At 62.7% G+C, this 21,622-nt stretch overlaps 1 protein-coding gene across 3 annotated transcripts in view; it reads left to right on the top strand.

Moving 5' to 3' along the window:
• INPP5A (inositol polyphosphate-5-phosphatase A) overlaps positions 1-21,622 on the top strand; it is a 163,171-nt gene that overhangs the window by 122,997 nt on the left and 18,552 nt on the right. For all 3 annotated transcript variants that reach the window (XM_045569270.1, XM_045569269.1, XM_045569271.1), the window contains exons 9-11: positions 6,866-6,950; positions 19,830-19,925; positions 20,082-20,156. In XM_045569270.1, coding sequence (XP_045425226.1) covers positions 6,866-6,950; positions 19,830-19,925; positions 20,082-20,156 — 256 coding nt within the window. The remainder of the gene's footprint in view (positions 1-6,865; positions 6,951-19,829; positions 19,926-20,081; positions 20,157-21,622) is intronic.

The following is a 21,622-nucleotide window of genomic DNA, read 5'->3' as shown; positions in this document are numbered from 1 at the left end:
TTCTGTACAGCAAAGGACATAATCAACAGAGCAAGGAGACAACCTATAGAATGGGAAAAAATATTTGCAAACTGTACATCCAGTAAAGAGCTAGTAGCTAGAACCTACAGAGAACTCAAACAAATCAGCAAAAAAAACCCCAAACATTCCCATCACAAAGTGGGCAAAAGACATGAACAGCAGTTTTTCAAAAGAAAATAGACATACAGGCAACAAACATATGAAAATATGCTCAACATCACTAATCTTTGTGGAAATGCAAATTAAAACCACAATGAGGTATCACCTTACCCCTGTCAGAATGGCCATTATTAAAAAGTTGAAAAACAGTAGGTGCTGGCGTGGATGCAGAGAGAAAGGAACACTTACATGCTGTTGGTAGGATTGCAAATCAGTACAGCCTCTGTGGAAAACAGCGTGGCGAGTCCTCAGAGAAGTAAATACAGACTTAGCATTCGATCCAGCAATCCCACCACTGGGTATCTACCCAAAGGAAAAGAAGTTATTTTCTTAAAAAAAAAAAAAAAAAAATCTGTACTGAAATGTTTATTGTAGCACAATTCACAATCACAAAGATGTGGAGTCAACCTAAGTGCCCATCAGTTCATGAGTGGGTAAAGAAAATGTGATGTGTGTACACCACGGAGTACTACTCAGCCATGAAAAGGAAAGAAATAATGTCTTTTGCAGCAACTTGGATAGAACTGGAGACCATTACCCTAGTCAAGTGTCTCAGGAATGGAAAACAAACACCACGTGTTCTCACTAGTAACTGGGAGCTGAAGGATGGGCACACGTGGGCACAAAGAGACGTAAAGGACATTGGAATCCAAGAAGGAGGGGGTGCGAGGGGGCGAGGGGCAAACACCTACCTGTTGGGCGCAGTGAACGTGATTCTGGTGATGGACACGCCAAGCCCCGACTTGTGCATTGTAAAAGGCATCTATGTGACAAAAACTTTTGTACCCCCTTAATATTTTGAAATCAATAATTGAAAGTACAGGGCTGAAGATTCTAGCATAGCTTTCAATGGCTAAAAAATTTAAAAGGAGAGAGAGAAGACCCATCTTTCCTACGCATCAGAATCGCTGGCCGTCTGTGGCTGAGTCTCCCGGCCTGTCCACGGGCCTGACCACGTCAGCTCCTCACACGCAGCACAGCAGTGGTCCCGGCCGTGTCTGCTGCCCCTGCGGCCCAGCAGGCTGCCCAGTTGCCCCCGGCTCCTGCCCTGTCTGCCAAGACCCTCCCAGGGCTCCGAGGCCCAGGCAGCTCTGCTCCGCGTTCCCACTGCCACAGCAGGGAAGCGCCGCAGTTGGGAATGTCGTTTCTACATCTGTGGCTCTGTCCCCGAGTCTTCATTCCAACCCTCAGGGTCCCGGGCACCCTGGCCGCGCCCGCGTGAGGGAAGAGGCCCTGCGCCCGGCTCTGTCGCGTGAGGACGCCGCCTGTCAAAGCGTAGACAGCGTTTTCAAGGCCTAAAAAATTGATTTTATGGCTCTTCTTGTAATTCTCTTTCTGAATTAGGCACATGATATTGATGTGGGCCTACGTTTTAATCATAATAGCCACTGACAAGGTAATTAATTTTAAAACAACTCTTTTTTCCCCGGCTCCAAATGGCACTATATTGAAATTAAAAGTGAGCTCCGTGAGGGCAGCAAGCCGGGCACTCAGGTGATTGCCTGGGCCCGTGACAGCCCCTTCATCTTGCCGTGCGACCTTTCGCGGCGGCTCCTGTTATTAATTGGCTCAGGCTCTTACTCAGGAAGAGCAGGGCAGGGAAAGCGTGAATTGTTTAGCTTTTTAATGATGGTCTGGCGGGATGCTGGACACGCCGGCAAAAGCATGTCACCAGGTCGTCGCAGGCCCCCTGGCATGTCACCTGGTGGCTTTCTCTGGAGGAGCTTTGGCAGGGCCTGGGCAGGGCCGTCCCTGCGAGGGGCAGCAGCCCAGACCCCCGTAGAGTGAGGAAAGGCCCAGGAGTAGCCTTCTCTCTCTCTCTCCCTCCCTCTCTCCGTCTCTCTAAACTCTGGAACTTTTCAAAGTTTGTTCAGTCAGACGTTAGAACGGAAATGCAGGGCTGGGCACAGCGGCTCGCACCTCTCATCCCAGCACTGTGGGCGGCTGAGGCGGAAGGACGCTTGAGCCCAGGAGTCCGAGGCTGCAGTGAGCTACGGTGACGCCACCGCACTCCAGCCTGGGTGACAGAGCAAGACCCTGTTTCTAAAAAAACAAAACAAAAAGCTGAAATCTGTTAGTTTTTAAGAAATGGATGGAATTTGCGTTTAGTTGGCCAGATGGTCACTTGCTCCGGTGATTCACCCTTAGCATGTCACCGCGTGTATCTCCTCACCATTCGTGTCCGTCCCTGGGGAGTCAGAGCAGCCGGGCTTGCCACCCCCAGGATCCGCGCGTCACGTGTGGTCACTCAGAGTCGCTGGCACATGGGAACCTGCCGTGCGGGCCCGCAAGCGCCTTGTCGGTGTTGCACTGGGATCCACGTGCTCTGGGCTCCTGTGGGCCGGGAACGCGGCAGCGACTGCGATGGCCGAAACTTGAGGCCCGTCCCTTTGTCCCGCCCGGACCTTGGGCCTGGTGTCAGCGTGTCCTGCTGCAATGGGCTGAATTCTTCAAAACGGAGCTTTAGTCTAAATGTGTTTGGCTCAAGGAACAGTTGAGACTTGCTGAGCCGTGTTCACACCCTCCCTGCCTACAGCGGACCACGTGCCCACCCAGAGGGAATTCCGGGTGATGGTTGGCTTTCCGTGTGTGATATGTGCACACGCCCACACATATGTGACGCATGGCGTTTGACATGTGTCTGTGGTCGCGTGTGGCATGGTTAGGTTCACCTTCGCGCTCACTGGTGTCACATGAAGCCTGAGTGACGCTGAGAGGACAGCGGTGGACTTCATCTGCTAGTCCAGACGTGGGCCCCCTGTTCCTGTCACGCAGACGTTGACAGGTCGTGAAAGCCTGGAGCGTGCAGCTGTCTTGGCGGGTGAAGGTCCCCGCCCGGGAGTTGGCGGTTCTCCTGCCCCCCGCAGTGCGAGGTCAGGCTGGGGTTCGCTGTGGTTTGGCTTTTCTGTAAAAAGTAAAAAGAAAGAAAAGAAAACAGAGCAGAGTTTGGCCAAGTGCTCTGGCCAGGAAGAGGGTGTGTGATGCCAACTGACCTCTCCGACCCCCCACCTCGCCCACGACCCCGGACTGGTGGCGTCCCTGTCCCTGCGTTCCTCTGGGTCTGCCCGGGCAGGGCTGTTGCAGGACAATCCCGTGAGCAGAGCGCTGCCTCCGCCTGCCAGCCCCGCATGCACGGTCTCCGTGGAGCTGCCCTGGGGCTGCACACAGGAGGCCGGGAGGGAGCTCACAGAGGGTCTGGGGCCTGGCCTGAGCCCCGGCTGCCCCCGACGTACAGACCCACGTGGCCCTCGGCCCCTCAGCCACCCACAGGTGTCTCACTGCCGAGGCTCCAGAGGCAAAGCCCCAGGATCGGGCCGCACCTGGGCTGGGCTGCTGGAGTGGACAGGCCCGTGCCCTGCGTGGGGGACCCAGGGCAAGGGGAGCCCAGGGCCGGGGGCGGGGAGCCCAGGTGAGGGGAGCCCAGGGCAGGGGGGAGCCCAGGCAAGGGGAGGGGTGAAGGCCACAGCCAGTGAGACCCCGCGCCCAGGCGGGAGGGCAGCCAGCGAGCGCCGCCCGGGGAGAGAGCCGCTGCCTTCAGGTCTCAACAGGCAGGGGCTTGTTTCCACAGGGGTCCCGTCTGTCTCTGTGGGGCTCCGAGCCCCCTCGGGACACCCGTGCCGTGTCCTCGGTGGCAGTGGCTGGCTGTGCCCCTCTGCAGGGTGGGGCCTTCCCACAAGCGGACGCCACTTCCCTGCAGCCAGAAATCAGGCAGCACACTGAGCCGTGAGTAGTACCAGTCTGGTTTCTAAAAAGAGCAATGGGACAGACCCATAGTGACCCTGTTCCCCGGTGCCTGTGGTCCTGGGGTGGCTCAAGCAGCACCTCTGGAGTTGGGGACACTGAAGGGCGTCACCCTTAGCTGGTGGAGCCGGAGCACCTCGTAAAAGCAAAGCACATCACCATCTTCCCTTTCCCCCTGGGGCCGTGGTGCGCGTTACCCGGACCCCGATCTCCATGAGATGGACCGAAAAGGACCGAGATCCCCGATCCTTGTCAGAAGCCCCCTAGGACCGAGACCCCTCGGACCAAGACCCCCAGTCCTCGTCAGATAGAAGCGCCCTAGGACCGAGACCCCTAGGACGGAGACCCCTGGGACCGAGACCCCTAGGATGGAGACCCCAGTGTGTGTGAGATAGAAGACCTCAAAGCCCCTGAAGCAAGTGTCTTGTCGGGACTTGCAAGATCTTTCAAGGAGCCAACACGTGTTTTCTGCAGGTTTTGTTTTTCTTCTAAAGACGTCTGACGGTAGATAATAAATATTTTTTAAAGGTAGTTTCGATGTGTTCTGCTGAAAGGCCCTGCCCCTCCACCGCGAGGCCCTGAGTGAGGGGGTGAGAAATTAGGAGGAGGCCAGGGGGGTCCTGAACAGGCGACGCCCCCACCCCCGGCCACCCCTCCTCTGCAGAAAGGCTTAATTTTAACACGTTAGTGAGGTTACTGGCCATCTGCATTAGTAGTAACAGTTTTTTCAAATATGTCTCTTCTCTTCTAATTAATGTTAAAGTTGAATTAATGTTAAAATTGAAAGTTCCTTGAATTAAAAAGGAAAAAAGATTTTTTTGTGGGATTTGGCAAGAAGATATGGTAATTAATTTGCAAGAGGAATTTGAAAATAGCCGAAACTATTTTTAAAAGAATTGTGAACAAGAAGGACTTCCCTATAAAAGTCGCATTAATTGAAACAAAGACCTGTAGAAAGGACAGACGGTCTCAACGAGACCTGCCGTTGGGACTTTTGTGTCGTGTCACAAACTTGGTGGGAAGAGGGTTGAGCATTTAATAAATGGTGCAGATCAATTGACCGTCCACTTGGGAAATCAATAAACGTAGATCCCTGCTCTACACTGTAATTCCAGACGGATTAACGGATAACCCTAAAAACTCCCCTGTACAGATAAGGGAGGAGGGGGCTCTGGGCGCCGGGCGGGTGTGACAGGAGGATGGACCGTCTGACAGCAGCCGTGTCCTCGGCAGACAAGGGATTTCCTTCCAGAACTTGCAGGGACGCGGCTGGAGAGCTCAGCGGAAGAGGCCGTGAGCCAGTGAGCACGCGGGAAGTGCGGATGTAGCCCTGGTGTAGGAGCCTCGGCCTCACCGCAGCTGAGGGGACACAAGACAGAAATGAGCCCACTCTAAGTCACAGAGGTGTGGACTGCCAGCTGCTCCAGCCTCCCTTCCCCCGGCCCGGAGGCTTCCAGAAGGTGCAGAGTGGGACAGTGGCTGTGGCAGCTTCGTTCCCCAGGGCGCTGTGGCTCAGAAGCTGCCGTAGGGGACGCTCCGAACAGGCTGCAGAAACCGGGAGCAGGGGACAGTCTAGTCTGCTCGTCCCTCAGCCCCTGATCTCAAGCCAGGGAGTCGGGTTGGAGGAGGCCGCGTCAGTGAGCGTGCCGTGGGCTGCCCGCCCCGCCCCCGCGGCCGGCACCTGGCACCCTGTCCCCAGCTCTGGGCAGGTGCGGTGCCCCAGCACAGTGCCCGCCCCAGGGCTGGCGCTCACCGGCTCGCGGACGGCAGCACACAGGTGTCTGGAGCCGGAATCGCAAGGCTGGGCAGCTGGCATATTGGGGCTTCTTGGTTGCTCAGTAGAAGTTTGGGGGTTCATCTAATTAAGAGATTTTCCTGGCTTTTGCTTGGACAATAGCATTACAAACAGAAACAGGGAGCCCAGTCCATCCTGAATCAGTGTGTGGAAAGGTGCCCTGGGAGCTGCCTGCCCCGAGCACTGCCCAGGCCGGGTCAGGGCACACGGCGCCAGGGAGGCCGGGGCTGGCGGGGGACGGGCTCTGGCAGCGGGAACTTCCTTCCCGCAGGTCGCGTTTCCGGCCACTGATAGCCTCGTGAGCAGATTCCGTGTTGCAGATAGTTGCGTTCTGCCTTCAGGTTGGAAGTACCTGGCACCTCACTCTGCCTGGAAGCCTGGGCTGGTCAGCCGCGTCGCCGCGGGCCGGGGCGGGCAGGGTTCGGGGGAGCGAGGGAGGCCTGCCAGTCTCCGTGACGGCCGTGTCTGCCACGGAAACCGCTGCACGTGGTCCCTCGTGGACAGTTGCCGGGTGGGTGTTTGGTGGGGAAATCTTTATGGGATGAGTTGTGATTGACTTAAACATGTGGAAAATGTTTTCGAGGAATAGTTTCGGCAGTTCCTAGCTAGAACGTGCACGCACACGCACATGCACATGTGTGTGCAGCCGCCACTGCTTTGTGACTTTGCGACGTCCAGGTGGGCACCAGGACAAGGCGGAGCCTGCGTCCCGGACACGTGGTGCAGCTCCGGGCAGTGCTGGCCTTGGCGTGTGGTGTGCGGTGCCTCCTGCCTCGCTGGACACGCCCGTCGGCTGCTCGTTTCCTCAGGGGCGCCCCACCCGGCCCTCTGTCCTTCTCGGCGGGGCCGCAGCTCCCACCAATGTGGGTCCCTGCCGTGGCCCAGGGTGAGGACACAGGAGACTGGGCCGCACCTCGCCCTCCGAGTCATGGGCAGCGCACGTGTGTCCATCTTGGAGAGAGCTGAGTGCTGTGTGGTGGCCGTGTGTTGGCGGTGGTCTCTGTGCTAAGTTTGGGGCGACAAGGCCGCGATCGCGTGATTTCCTGCGGTGGGAGATGGCGGGTGCGTGGCGGAGCTTGGCAGACACTCTGCGGCTGTGGGGGCGGGGAGCGTCCGCACGCCGTGACCTCGGTCTCCCTGTCTCCCCAGAATCATCGATCAGCGGTTCGAGAAAGCGTCCTACTTCGTGTTCGGCGACTTCAACTTCCGGCTGGACGCCAAGTCTGTGGTGGAGGTAGGTGCGGTCCCTGCTCGGCCAGCCGTGCACCCGCAGGCCGCGTGGGGAAGAGGGGGGGGAGGGACGTCCCCCACAGGTGGCTCTGCTGTCCTCAGCCTCACTGGTCCTGTCTCTTAGGGCAAAAACTGATAAATAAACATCTTTTACTGTCAGCAGAGGGGCTGTTGGCCGGAGTCCTGGGTGAGCTGGAGCTGCTGCGTCAGGCGCCCGATGGTGCCCGCAGGCTCCGGCGCCCCAGCCTGCCCCTCGCGCCTGCGGGGCTGGCGCCCTGCCAAGCTGCTCTGTCATCTGGCTGTGCGGGTGACGGTGCAGCCGCAGACCACAGCCGAGGCTGGCAGCTTGGCCCCAGGGTCAGATTCGTGTGACGGGGTCACAGAGTGGGAAGCAGAGCCCGGGGCGGGGACGCGAGGGCCGGCTCTCCTCTGTGGTGAGGCCCCGGCACGTGGGCGCTGGAACCTCGAGGCCGAGGGCTCTCGCGCCTGCAGGCTGTCCCCGCCTGGCTCTCGTGTGACCGGGCGAGGGTAGAAGCCGAAACGTGAGCGTGTGACCCTGCACGGGGAGGGCTCAGCCACGCTGCATGTCCACGGCGCAGCCTTGGTGGAGCACGGGGACACGGCAGTCTGTGGCCACGTCGTCTGCGGGGTCCGGGCGTCTGTCTTCCCGTGACCCCCTGGCGCTGGGGCAGCAGGAGCGCGTCTGTGCGGTCTGTGCCACCTGAGGGCCACCCCCGCGCAGCCTCAGGTGGCAGACGCCCCTGAGCGCCCGGCCGCGCACTTGGGTGACGGAGATGCAGTGAGGAACACCACCCCCGGGTGACAGGTTTGCCTGGCGTCACCCTGCAGGCCCCACCAGCCTGAGGAGGGACTGCTGAGTCCTGGGCCTCCCCTGCTCCTCCAGGCTGGACGTTCCGTTCTGTCCCAGCCCCTGAAGAACCACTTTCTCCTGAGTATCTGACCTATCTCGATGGCCTCTTGGGAGCCTTTGTGTTTTAAAGGAGAGGGATTATTTGGAGGCAGAGGCAGCCATTCCCCTGCAGTTTTGGTGTCAGCAGAAGGCCTGCAGGGGTGGGAGACGTGTCCTGTAGGGTCCTCAGAGAGTGCTGGGGGCTGGGCAGGGTGGGGGACAGTCCCTGAGACAGGGTCCGCCTTCGCTCTTGGCAGGACTTTATGTGGGGACGAGTTTGGGCCTGGGAGGTGCAGCCTGGGCAGGCTCCTCGGAGGAGGCTGTGCAGATGTGGGCAGGGCCTCCTTGGTCCCAGGGGGCTTGGAAGTGTCTTTGCTCCTCAGCCGTGCGGAGAAGGTGCAGCCTCACGCACCTGCCTTCTGCCCCTGAGCCTCCTTTCAGGAGCAGCAAGGGTCAGAGCGGGAGCTGCGCCCCACCGTAGGCCTCCCCACGCTGGGCTGGGCCTGGCTCTGGCTACACTCGCCGGCCCTTCCCTTCCCTTCCCTCAGCTCCCTCCCTCTCGGGCCCTTCCCTCCCCTCGGCTCCCTCCCTCTCGGGCCCTTCCCTCCCCTCGGCTCCCTCCCTCTCGGGCCCTTCCCTCCCCTCGGCTCCCTCCATCTGGGGACGCCAAGACAGGCGCCCTGCAGGCTGGCTCCTCGGAGACCCCCCCAGCCTCAGCCCTGTGTTCCTGGGGACGTCTGTGCCCTCGGCCTGGGTGGGTCACCCCAGGTGGTTTTCCGATTGCCCGAGGTCAGGGTAGAGATGGGAAGAAGGTGTGTGTGTCACAGGTAGAGCATCTTGCCAGATGGCATGTTCTGGAAACGCAAGCCTGGCGGCTGGCTGGCAGGCCAGGGCTCTGGGGCCGGGTAGGTACGGTATTTCATGTGCAGACGGCAGGTGACTGTCCTCTCGAGAATAAAGGTACAGGCTGATTTTTACTGTTTGTGTGAAGCCACAACTTGCTGTGGTTTCATCATTGAGTCCCCCCAGGGCACCCCCCAAACCCTCCCTCGGTCCTGGGTGGGCGGAGGGTCCCCACGGTGTCTGGGGAGCAGCCCAGGTTCCTCAGGGCTCTCGGCAGCCCACTCCATGTCCCCGCTGTCACCGCTGGGAAGACTCGTCAGAGGTCAATTAAGTGCACGGGATGCAGTGAGGTGAGGGAGCCACAGTGGGGGGAGCCTCGGTGGATTCAACGTGCCATTGCCGGCCCTACTGCGGGGCTGGGTGCCCCTGGGACGCGCCAGGCCGCACGCCCTGCCGGCAGGACCTGCCCGTAGCTCTTGGTGGAGGGAGGTTGCAGGGAACGGTGGGCGGAGCCCGGCCCAGCACCAGCCTGTGAAAGGGCCTCTGTGTGTGGGGACTGGAGGGGCCGTGTCCCCGTGTCCCTGAGCAGTCAGCGTCCAGGGTTTCAGATGCAAATTGATGCAGCCGCTCGCAGAGCGTAGCAGGGAGGAGGGCGCTGTGCTCGGGCACCGCGCTGTGTAAACCGTGATTAAAACGCGCACAAATTAAACACAGTTACTGTCGTCGCCCAACAGGGCCCTGCGTCCTCTCACTAATTAATAACGTCGCCTCCGGCCTGTCCCTGCCACTGGGACTGCTGAGAGAGTGCGTTTTATGCCTCGCGTGGTGGCAACTGGCAGCTGGGCCACTCAGCTGGCTATGGTGACAAGGAGTGACAGCAGCGCCAGGCGTGCCCGTCTCCGCGTGGCCCGGCTTCACGCACACCTGCCGTCCGTCACTCCGCGACAGTGACAGTGATGGATGCGTTTTTGGAGGCCGGCGGCTGCTTTTAAAAACCAGTTGCCGACTCCTGACAGGTACACGCTCAGGTGCCAGCTGGGCCTGCCGGGCAGCGGGCCCCGTGCGGGCCGCTGGCGTCTCAGAGGATGTCCTTGGAGAGAGGGAGCAGGACACGCCCCGAGGGCACAGAGCATGGCAGTGCACGCCCCGCATGTCATGCACTCGGCCCCGGGAGCACCGTGCCAGCACGGGTGGCCGAGTTCATGCTGCCCGCTGTGTGAGCCCCTGCCCAGACTGCACACGGCCCTGGCTTCCAGCCCCTTCCCTCTGGGGAGGACGGTGACATTGTACCTGGTCATTGCCCTGGACAGCCTCAGCCCTTTGGCTCCAGGGGAAGTGTGACTTGGGTCTGGGTGCCAGACACCTTGCTGAGCCGACACCTCCCTGCCCATCTGCACACGGGCCCCCAGGCCACTCTCACGGTGGGACGCAGGAGGGGCAGGGCACAGCAGGTGCCAGCCCCAGGCGTGTGTGTGGGTCTGTGGATTTCGGAAACTGAACGCCCTGGTGGCCGGACTCCCTGGTCTCCCCTGTGCCCACCGTGGCCTCAGGCTGGCCCGGCCTCGGGAGCCTGCGTGACGTGGGCTCTGCCAGTGCTGCCGCCGTGAGCAGTGGGTGTCAGGAGCCCAGGACCTGGCCTGGCGCTGGGAGCACAGCTGTGTGCTGGAGCCGGACGGGAGGGATGGCCTATGCCGACTCCCGCAGAGTGATGCTTCCGCGGAGCCTTAGCATGACCTCCGGATGTCACAGGTTCAGGTGTGTGTGCAGCCTGTCCTCTTGGCCCGCTGTTGGCACACGTTGGTCCTCCAGTTTTTCGTCTCACTCTGGGGCCCAGGGTGGAGATGGGCCCTGCACAGCCAGCGGCACGGCAGCGCCGGGGCTCTCGGGGTTAGCGGGGGGCCACCTCCTCCCACGCGCCAGCTCCCCAGGCCACGCGGCGTCCTGCCCTCGGGTGCACGCACGGCTGTCACCGCCTGAGGACAGACCTCAGGCTGCCGGGGCTGCGTGGGGTACTGCTCGACTCCCCTGCTGCTCTGGAGTCTGGGTTTAAACTAACAGTGGCAGCAACAATGATTAATTTAAATCATAAAACTCACTTTTAAATCACTGCCTTTAAGAAGAGGCTTCTGTCTGATCTTTCTATGTGGGGCCTCTTATGTCCACCGGAAGAGCAGACACCGTACTTAACGGCAGTGATGATTTGGGGTTCAGGATTTAGGGCATTTTCTTCCAGGACGTTCACTTTGTGAACATCAGCCAGTATTTCCAACTAGTGGGCTGATGTCAGAAATAATTATTCCCACTCTGTAGGAAAGAAGGCAAAATAGCGTGTGTCCCTGGTACTCTGTTAGAGGAGCCCAGTGTTTGGATTTGCTACTGATCAATTCGTATTAGTTCTGTCCCCCTAATCTGTAATGTGTTTTTATGTATCTTTTGCAAGCTCATCGTTAATTTTAAAATTGCTTTCTGCCTGTCCTTAGGGTTAACACAACCCATGGGGAAGTCAGGGCATAGGACAGGTCTTCGTGCCAGGCCTGGTGGGCTGCCAGACCCCCACCCGCCATGCAAGGAGCCCTGCCCAGCCCCCGTGTGTGTCCCCACTGCCACCTCACACAGCTGCGCGGAGGGATCTGGGGGCCCAGGAGGGGGGCAGGGTCTGTGCTCTGCCTCTGTCCCCTCCCCCGCCCCACGGAAGCAGCCCCAGGGTGCAGGGGCAGAGGGTGGTGGACACTGCAGGGCAGAGGGTGCCGGGACACTGCAGGGCAGAGGGTGCAGGGACACTGCGGGGACAGCAGGTGCAGGGACACTGCAGGGCAGAGGGTGCCGGGACACTGCAGGGGCAGAGGGTGCCGGGACACTGCAGGGCAGAGGGTGCCGGGACACTGCGGGGACAGCAGGTGCAGGGACACTGCAGGGCAGAGGGTGCCGGGACACTGCGGGGGCAGAGGGTGCCGGGACACTGCAGGGCAGAGGGTGCCGGGACACTGCGGGGACAGCAGGTGCAGGGACACTGCAGGGCAGAGGGTGCCGGGACACTGCAGGGCAGAGGGTGCCGGGACACTGCAGGGGCAGAGGGTGCCGGGACACTGCAGGGCAGAGGGTGCCGGGACACTGCGGGGACAGCAGGTGCAGGGACACTGCAGGGCAGAGGGTGCCGGGACACTGCGGGGGCAGAGGGTGCCGGGACACTGCAGGGCAGAGGGTGCCGGGACACTGTGGGGGCAGAGGGTGCCGGGACACTGCGGGGACAGAGGGTGCCGGGACACCGCTGCGCAGGCCTGAGAAGGGGCCGAGCTGCTCCCTGCGGGAGAAGCGAGTCACGCCCTCCCCGGCGTGAGCACGAGTGGCTGCCACGCTCTTTCCCCGCCGGAGAGCAGCCTCGGAGAGGACGTGAAAGGGTCTTTATGACATGTTGTTGTTCTGGGCGAACAGTTGACAATGACAACAAAGGCAGGAAGGGCTGCCTGGGTGCTGACACAGGCGCTCCCGTGACAGCGCCTTTCATTGACTGCGCCCCCACCGTGAGCTCGACGGGCCTCGCGCCCAGCCCCGCGGCTCGCGGTGAGGTCAGCCCTCCGCTGGCAGAGCTCCTCCCCCAGGGCCTGGAGTTCTCCAGAAGGGCCTCCTTTGGGGAGGTCACGGGGTGAAATGGGGTGGACTGTTCGGCAGATCCTGGCGGACACGGGCAAGTGGCCTTCTGGGGTGAGGACGGGAGTGCCCGCGGCCCTCCCGCGACTCCCAGAACGGGCAGCCCCACCCCGGCTCCCAGCCCCAGCCCCCGTCCAGGACCACCCTGGCCCTAAAACCAAGGAGATTATCATATGTGCACTTCCGTGCAAAGTGCCATCCCTGGCTTGCCGTGGGCTGAGCGTGTGCGGCTGCCCTGTCCTGGGGGACGGACGGTCGGCCCCGCTGCCCTCGTGTCTCCCGCGCTGGCCGGCTGGGTGCAGGAGCGGGGCTGTCGCACCCTCGGGTCTGAGTCGGGGGCCGGGCTGTCCGGGCACGTGGCAGCGGCCGTGTGTGAGCTCTCCAGGCAGCGCTGCCTTCAGCGCAGAAGCGTCATGGTGGCCCAGCGGTGCGCCGTGCGGCGGAACACAGACTTGTGTTAATGTCCAACACCACTACCGGGATTATTTGTAGCATAAAAACCATTTATCCTTGGAGGCAGTTCTGTTTCTGTATCATTCGGACAATTCAAACTGGAAAGGCAGCGGTTTCCCAGAAGCTGTTTTAGGGAAGCCTGTGGCAGGTACTCAGGTCTCTGTTAACGGTCTTCTAGAAACTGTTCTTGTTTCCGTCATCCCTGCTGCTTGGGGGCTGTTGCAGGGAACTTGTGCGTGTGACCTGTGACCCTTTTCATCTCCAGACACTTTTGCAGCTAGAATTGAGCCGCAGCTAGCAGGGCAGCGAGAAGAAAGGGGAGACAGGGATGGGTTACGGGCTGCTCTGTCTTTGGTCGGCCTGGCGGCGAGGGGCCGTCCGCATGGTCGACCACGTTCCCTTCACGGCACTCGCCGCAGCAGGGGCAGGTCCCTGACGTCACAGTGTTTCCTGGGGGCAGAGAGAGAAGCAGAGGCCACAGGTTCAGTTTCGAGGACGAGGAGGGAGGCCATCCTGGGCTTGGCAGCGTGGGACGGGACGGGCTCATCTGCCGCCCAGGCGGGGACAGCTCTGTCTGCAGGACCCGCCAGGTCAACTTGCCGGTCACAGCACATGGTGACACCACGGAAGCTTCTCAGCCCTCTGAGCCGAGAAAGTCAGAGTCTCCTCATCCCGGGACCCAGCGCCCGCCGCGCTGCAGTGGGTGCCCCAGTGTGGCGGTGGAGCCGGTCTCAGCAGCTCAGGTGGCCAGCACCAGCCTCAGCCCCCACCCACGGCTTCCTTCGGAGCCACGTTGTCCTGCAGAGAGGACGCCTCGCTGACGAGAACCGGAGGACAGACCGGCGCCTGGTGGGACAAGAGGCCTCCTGGATGCAGGTTTCGACGGAGAAGCCCCTGCTCCCAGGGGGCGGCCGGCACCGCGGCCAGCCTGTGCCTCCGCCCGAGCGGCGCCGTGTGGTGTGGTGGAGCCCACGGGCCGCGCTGCTTTCCGACAGGGCAGAGGCGGCCAAGGAGGGCTTGTCTCTGCGCTGAGGGTGGGACCCAGGCAAAGCCCGTGTGATGGGCGAAGCTCAGGGGACCCCCAAGGAGGCGTCCCCCACACAGCACCTGGGTCCGCACGAGGAGGCCGCGCAGACTGTCCTCGGGGTCGGGGGGTGGGGGGCTCCCTTTGCCTGCGGGTGTGCCCGTCGTCCTGGAAACCAGCCCAGACCTGCAGGCGGCCCCCAGCTTCGGGCCCCTCGTGCCGCTGCTGGCCTGACCCGCTGCCTGTGGGGGCCAGAGCGCGGCTGGGTCCAGCCCAGCGCTGGTCGGCTGGTGTCAGGCGGAGCCCCCGGACCTTGCTGCAGCCCCCACTGTCTTCAGGGGGCCCTGGGATCGCGGTCAGGCATCGGCAGAGCAGTGAGGGTGGGCGCCCGGCCCAGACGTCGCGTCCCGCATGCTGGGACCCTGGGTGACCGGAGAGCCCGGCAGCAAAAGGAACTGCGCTGTGGAAGGTCGTGGCGCGGTTCGATTCTCCCGGCCGAGGCCGGCTGCCGCCTGGACCCTGGATCTGAGCTGCTGAAGACGCTGCTTTTAAGGCCGTTTCTCTTACAAGCGTTTCCTTCAGATGTTCCCGCGAACATCTGTCTGTGGCTGAAATTCGGCCGCTTGCCTGCGCCTCGGCCCCTTTGTCCCCGGCCTTTGTCCCTGATTTCACGCTGTCAGAGGGCCTGCGTGTTTTCTGTCAGAGGGATAAAAGCTCAGGAGCAGGGTCACGTTTAGAGGGATGGGCATGAAAAATTGGTCCAGTGTGTCTTCGGGCCACCCTCGGTGCAGGAGCAGATCCGCGGGAGGGACGAGCGTGTGGCCGGAGCGCCTGGCGCGGTGTGGGCTCCGTCCGTGTGCCCCGCGGTGTTGCGGCCAGACAGCAGTACCCCTGGGACCAGCACTTCCTCCTCCTCGGTGCGGGAACGGACGTCTACAGGGCCAACGTCGGCTCACGCCACCAGCCACCTGGGCAGTGGTGGCACCATTGCGCCTCTCTCGTGCTGGCATGACCATCAGGAAAGCCTCACGCGTGTGCCGAGGTCGCCGTCCACGGCTGACCAAGGGCTCACACAGCGGCACCTCGCAGCCTGGGGACCGTCGGGCCGGGCCACGTCTGAGCCGCCTGGTTCTGGTGCATTCGCTCTCGGTGCCGGCCGTGCGGGCGGTCGGTCCCCAGTTCCGTCCTCAGCACCCATGTGCTGTGTGGGCAGCATGAGTCCCTGTCGCCGGGTGCCGGGCTGGACGGGGCTGCTGCAGCTGGGTGGTAGCCAGGCTGCCCACACGGGAGTCGCTGCCCCAGGGAACGGGCTGCGTTTTGTTGTTTTCAGCTTCCAAGTTTTTTTCCTTTCACTTTGATGAGAAGAGTCAATGGGGCCCCCAGGGATTTGCTCCGGGGCCAGGTGTACTCTGGGCAGGGGATGCCGGGGACCCAGGGGAGCGCTGACGGGGCTGCCTCAGGCTCCCGCAGGAGCGCCCTCTGCCCACGGCCCTGGCACGGCCCAGGCTCCCGGCGTCCTGGCGGTGGACACAGCTCGGTGCCACTGGCCGGCCTCTGGGATCCGCACAGAGCCATGCGCTGTCCCGGGGCTGCCGGGCAGGCGTGGGGCCACCACCACGCTTCCCCGGGAGGTCGGTTTGGAAACGATGTCTCGTTCTCTCAGCGACGGTCGATTCCTTAAGAATGCTCTGGAATATTCCCTCAGTGGCTGCCTGTGCTGGGTCCAGATTTGGGGGCAAGGTTGAGTTTATGTTTGTTTTGATTTTATTCAGCTGTTCACACTCTTTTGCCCCCAGGTTGAGGGAAGCGGGAGTAGACGGCCCTCGGAGGTAAACAAGTCCTTGCGGCTTCCGGACCCTCGCGAGGCCGGACGCTCCCCTGCATTAAACAGGCTGCAGACATCTGGCCCCGACTGTCTCGTCTCTGACTCAAGTCAGGATTAGACCTTGCCCCCACCGCTTTGTGCGGCCGCTGGTGACTGACAGGCCACCCGGACAATGGCACTGCCGTCCCTCCTGAAAGCACCGTTCTGGCCAGACAATGCAGCGTCTGGCAGCCTCCGTGGCCGGGCTGCGTGTCAGGGGCCCCGCCAGGCCGCCCGCCGCTCCCTCAGCTCGGATTCTGGGAGAGGCTCTGCCAGAGCCGGGTCAGAGGCCAAAGGGACAAACTTGCCTGTGCGTCGCTCCAGGTACGGGGGCAGCTCGGCGAGCCATAGATGCAGGGCCGTGTGGCAGGAGAGCAGCGTGGCCAGCCTGGGACCCGGGGTGGGTGGCTCTGCCTGCCTGTCACTGAGGACGGCCCCGCCCCTCTCGGAGCTCCTCTGAGAAGGTGCCAGACGCTGTGGCTCTTGGGGAGACCCAGGCTGTCACTGCTGGTGGCCTCTGGTCCTGAGATGGGGCCTTGTGGCTCCACCAGCTGGCAAGTTGCCTCGTCTGCCTCGGAAAAATGCACACAGATGTGCCAGTCGCCAGGGAATAATCAAGGAATCAGGTTGTGTCGCGGTGGCAGAGGGAATGTTTCCTAGCCAGCTGTTTCTAATAACTTTCCTCTGGTGACTCTGAGCCGTGTCCCCTGGGCCCAGCTCCCTCCCTGCACTGAGGCGGCCTCTTCCTTGGCCCGGGCTGAGTCCCTGCACGAGGCACAGGGACTGGGTGCGGCAGACCCGGCCGGGAGTGTGGTGCAGGCCAGCCGCTCACATGCGCTCCGGGCTCGGCCGCGTGTGACACGAGCTGCCTGCTGGGCCACCCCTGGCGCAGCCCTCGACAGCCCCGGGGGCCTTCCCTGGGGACCCCGCGGGTGGCAGAGCCCAGCCAGTGTCCCTGCACACCGCACTTCCCGAGTTCCCGCGGGCAGAGGAGGGAAGGAAACTCGGAAACCCATGCTGGTTTCTCTGCCTCTGAGCAGCAAAGGCCTCTGGGTCCGGGGCAGGTGGGGGGTGCCCTGCAGAGGGTCTGTGGGCTGCGCTGAGCCCACCCGGGTCTCCCCACACCCTTGTCCTCCCTCCCAGCAGGCCCCGACCCAGAGCTTCCCTGAGCCCGGCCCTCCCACTGCTGGCCCCTCTCCCACCCTGGGGCCGTCTTCTCTCCCGGTGGCCCACGTGCCCCTGCCCGCCTCCGCCTGCCCGTCCGCCCTGCCTCTGCCCAGCTGGGATCTCCGCCCGCTCTGCGCTGACCCTGCTGTCCTTTCTCCAAGAACCATCCTGGTTACCAGTCCAAGCGCCCTGCCGGCTGCTGGGCTCGGGGACGTGTCCACCTGGCTCTCCACGAGACCTGGCCCGGAGCTTGGCTTGGAGCACACGGGTGATCGCTGGACCCTGGTGCAGCCAGGACTATGCCAGCCCTGGCACGCAATGACCAATAGCGTGACAGATGACTGTCTCACTTGCCCTGGGTCCCCGTCCGCCTGGCCCGGGCCATGCAGGGGCCCCCCACCAGCGGGCACCAGGTGTGGGGGGCTCACCCGCTCCCCTCCCTGTGCCCGGGCGGAGCTTGCAGGGGGCGCCTGCTCTGCAGGCAGAATCGCAGGGTGCCGAGCTTTGCCGGCCGTGGGCAGGTACAGGTTCAGACAGGTGTCTGCTGACTGTCGAAGTGGCTGCACGGAGCTTCACGCGTCCACGTCACTGAGAGACATAGCAGTGACAGTGAGGGGACGTCAGTCTGTGCCTTCGTGTTGAAAGCTGGTGCCTGGTTTCCACCAGTGATGGAAATTTTAAAAATCCAGTTTTATGTATTTTTTGCTTGGTGTGCCTCTTGCCACCGTGGATAGACCAAGTCACACTGCGGAACTTGCAGACACGCTTCCCAAAGCAGTGTCCCATCCCTAGCCCTGAACCCTGAGCGCGTGCGCACACACACACACACATGCACACACACACACACACACACACACGCGTGCACGCACACACACACACACACACGCGCGCCAGCCTCCGCTCAGCAAGGCCGGGATGCGCCGACACAGGCCCCACCAGAAGGCTCCTGGCCAACGCCCAGCCTGCTCCGCCCGGGAGCCCTCGGCCCGGCTGCCTCCCATGCACCTGTGATGCCAGGCTGTCCTGGGGGGCCGGGTGAGCCCGGCTCTTGTCCTGGAGTTGGAGGTGACTGTGGCCGGCTCTTGCTCTCGTGCCCGTGTGTCCCTGTGTCCCGGATGCGGGTGTTGGCGTCAGCACAGAACAACTTGTGTTTTTCTAAACTGGCTCTCTAAGGTGGCTCATAGAAAACGTGGGCTTTGCTCCTCAGCAGAGGGTTGAACTTTGCGGCAGGGCCTGTGTGACAGCGGCTGGGGCGAGGGAGGGTCCATGAGCCACGCGTGTGCACGTCGGGCTCTCTGACCGCCAGACCACACGGCTGTGAAGGCGGTGGGACTCCATCACACGGAACATGGCTGACCGTGCCCTGGCCGGGCCACCCTGTCCAGCCCGCACACCTCGGCCATTGCCCAGGCAGGAGGAACCCAGGGTCTCTCTCTGTACACAGAGGGGCTCCCGTGGCACACAGCAGCCCCTTAAACTCCGAGAGGAAACGCAGGAGGCGTTCCGAGCACCCCGAGATTGTGTGCTGGGGCCGCCCTCTCTGGTGTCCCTGAAGCTACTAATGATGAAACCAAATCCTAGACGGCTTTTTAAAAATAGCATTTGGGGTACTTTTTTCTCCTTTCAAAAGAGAAAAATCCCTCCTGTAAGTAGGCAAGCCGGAAAAGCCCAGCCTGGCAGCTTTCTGCATGAGTGGCCAGGACGTCGGGACTGAAAGGAGTGGGGACCGGCCAGCTCTGCGAAGCCTGGGAATGGGGACGGGGCGGCTCCGGGGCAGGTGTGGGGCCTCTCGGGCGGCCCCAGGGTCCATGGATGTCTGTCCTGTGGGAGCTGCCTGGAGTGCTGAGATAAAGCAGCTCTTAAAGAGCTTCCAGCAGATGCCTTTGGGAGACAGAACCGGGAATTTCCTGCGTCCTGGGCTGGCCACAATGGCGTCTGGGAAAGCTGCTTAAGCCACTAAGCGCATTAGCATGTGGATGGCCGGACCTCCTCGGGAGCCGGGCCGCTCCGTTGTTTGGGTGCTTGTTCTAATCCGCGCGCTGTTTGAAGGCCCCAGACTGATTTCTGACACATGAGTCCAAAAGCCACTTTGGGGGGCTTGACCCGACCACGACCTGCGTTCTGAATGTCAATGACCTGCCCTGGAGTGTGCTTTGGGTAGTGGCAGCCACCGGCCTCCCCCGGCCCTGCCCTGAGCCCCAGGCCGCTCCGGGAAGGCCCTGAGGGCTCCTGGGACGGAGGGGAGGAATGTCACCCTCCCCTGCCCTGAGCACGGCCTGTCCCCTGCTGTGGGCTTCGCCCCCTCGGCACTGGCACCTCCCTGGTGAATATTCCAGAGTTTTCACGGCTTGTGCTGAGGTGACGGGGCACGGCCAGGCCCCAGCTCTGCCGTCCCCCGCGGCACTGAGGCTCCGACAAGGCTCCTCTCTGCTCTGCTGTCCAGGCTGCTGCCCTTCCCACGCCCAGCCTGGCCCTGCCCCCGCTGCGTCCCCACCCCAGCTCGTCCCTCCTGTGCTGTGGCATCCTGGCCCTGCCAGCCTGAGCACCCGCAGGGACTGGCTTGGGGGTTACTACCAGGGAGCAGGAGTGTGTCCCCACCCAGCCCTCCCTCCTCCGCGTAGCCAAGACAAGCCCGCCCAGCCCCCTCCTGAGGGAGCCCCCGCGGCAGGGCCGGTCTCTGCCCCACAAGGCTCTGGGCTGCTGGCTGCTTTCAGGCGGAAGCGGGTCTGGGGTCCAGGACCTCTGCGGCGGCACCTAGCGAGACCCCGGCCTGGCCTGGGGAGCAGGCGCAGGGAGTCGGAGGGGTGCCGTGGGGGTGCCCTGGCCCAGGGGTGCAGACCTGGCTGTGAAGCAGCACCAGCCGCCAGCCGCTGTTTGGAAACAGGCGTCTGCCCGTTGTAGGGTCAGGAGACCACCGACGCCGCCTGGGCCGGCAGAGCCTCCCGGGCCTGAGTCCCCCCCTGTTTTCCTGCAGACGCTCTGCACCAAGGCCACCATGCAGACCGTCCGGGCCGCCGACACCAACGAAGTTGTGAAGTTGATATTTCGCGAGTCGGACAACGACCGGAAGGTAAGTGGGGCCTGCACCTCCTGTCTGCCACGCGGGGCCAGTGGGCCGTGCTGACGGGGCGCGGGCTCTGCAGACCCCCAGCCGCCTGCCCTGCGGGTGGTGGAGTCCCAGGTGGGGACCCGCGGCCCGGCCGGCACTGAGAGCTCTGACTTGCAGGTGATGCTGCAGCTGGAGAAGAAGCTCTTCAGCTACTTCAACCAGGAGGTTTTCCGAGACAACAACGGCACCGCGGTGAGTTTGCTGTCGGCTGTGGCCGGTGGCTCCAAGACCCCCCGTCCTGACGCTGCCACCTCCTGGGTCAGCTTTTGATTCTGGGGGCCACACTGCTTCTGCCAGGACAGCTCATGGGGTGCGTCCTGCCTCCCGGCTGGCTGGGGCTGCGGCTCCCATGTCAGTGCCCGTCCGTGGGTGGTGTCACTGTGAGCGGGTCCGTCGGCCCTGGGGACCCTTACTTGTCTAAGGTGGGCCCCCGGGTGGTTTGGGGGGCTCCCTGCATGCGGGGCTTCGGTCTGAATGGGCAGAAGCCACTTGTGCTTCCTGAGAGGTTGCTGGACTTGCTGTGTGCATGGCCTGTGCAAACACTGTGCACACGGATGCTTGTGAGTACATGTGCATGTGTGTACGCGTTTACATGTGCGTGTGTGTACATAGGTGGGTGTGGGTGCGTGTGTGTGCGTGCGTGTAGTGAGTGCGTGTGGAAGCCAAGGTGGGAACACGCAGCCCAGATCAGTGGAGAGCCAGCTCCGTGTCAGGCCAGCACTGGCTGCAGGATCTGCCCGTCCCCCCACGGCCACACGTAGACCAGCGTGGAACCGGGGGCGACCACGGCAGGGCGCCGTGAGCCCCCCGCAGAGCTGGCCCCTTGGAACCCGGGTCTCCCAGGGCTGTGCGGGGCGGGAAGACAGTGGGAGCCCTTGGAGGAGGACGCCGGGGTGTCCTGGGGGACGGTAGGTTCCAGAAGGAGCCGGGAGCAGGGTGAGGAGGAGGCTGCAGTGGCCACGGGGAAGCACAGGGCTGTGCCAGGTGGTGCCGTGGGAGGGAGGTCGGAGGTCGCGGCACGTTGTGAAGACACCCTGGCAGTGGCGTCTTCTGTGGGGTCCAGAGTCCTTGCTTTCTGCTCGGGGCGTTCAGACGGGGCCCTGCTGCCTGTGCAAGCCGCACTCCTGCGTTCGCCTGCGCGGGCGTCTCGGGTGTTCAAGGCAGAAGAGGCTTAGTCGGAATGTTCCAGAGAACTTTTGGCTTTGATTCTGTGACTGAAAATGCAGCCGGGTGAAGTAAAGCACAGGCTCGAGTGCAGGGACTCGGGGCCACGTGCGCGTCGGGCACCTCAGGCCGAGGAGCGGTTTGCCGGGGGCCTGGGGCCCAGGGGCACGATGCCCACCTGGGCTGCCCGTGTGGTGTCTCCAAGGAGCCAGACGGCGTCGCTGCCCTCGGGCCCCCGCGACAACAGCGCCCGCACACACACTTGTGCCCACGCACCTGCCCCAGGTCAGCCACCGGGTCCGCTGTGCCCGGAGACCAGGGCGTCGTCCCCGTCAAGGGAGGGACGGGGTGGGGGCCCGACGGGCCATCGGAGATGGTCTCACCCTCTCGGCCTGGTAAACGCGCAGCACGGCCGCGACCAAGCCCCCGTGCACGGGGTGGGCGCCTGCGCCGGGCTCGGCCCCCAAACCCGTCTCGTCCTTCATCAGCGCTGG

This window comes from Lemur catta, chromosome 14, assembly GCF_020740605.2.
Source record: "Lemur catta isolate mLemCat1 chromosome 14, mLemCat1.pri, whole genome shotgun sequence".
Taxonomy (NCBI): domain Eukaryota; kingdom Metazoa; phylum Chordata; class Mammalia; order Primates; family Lemuridae; genus Lemur; species Lemur catta.
The sequence above is the reverse complement of the archived record's forward strand: the minus strand, read 5'-3'. Positions and strand labels throughout refer to the sequence as shown.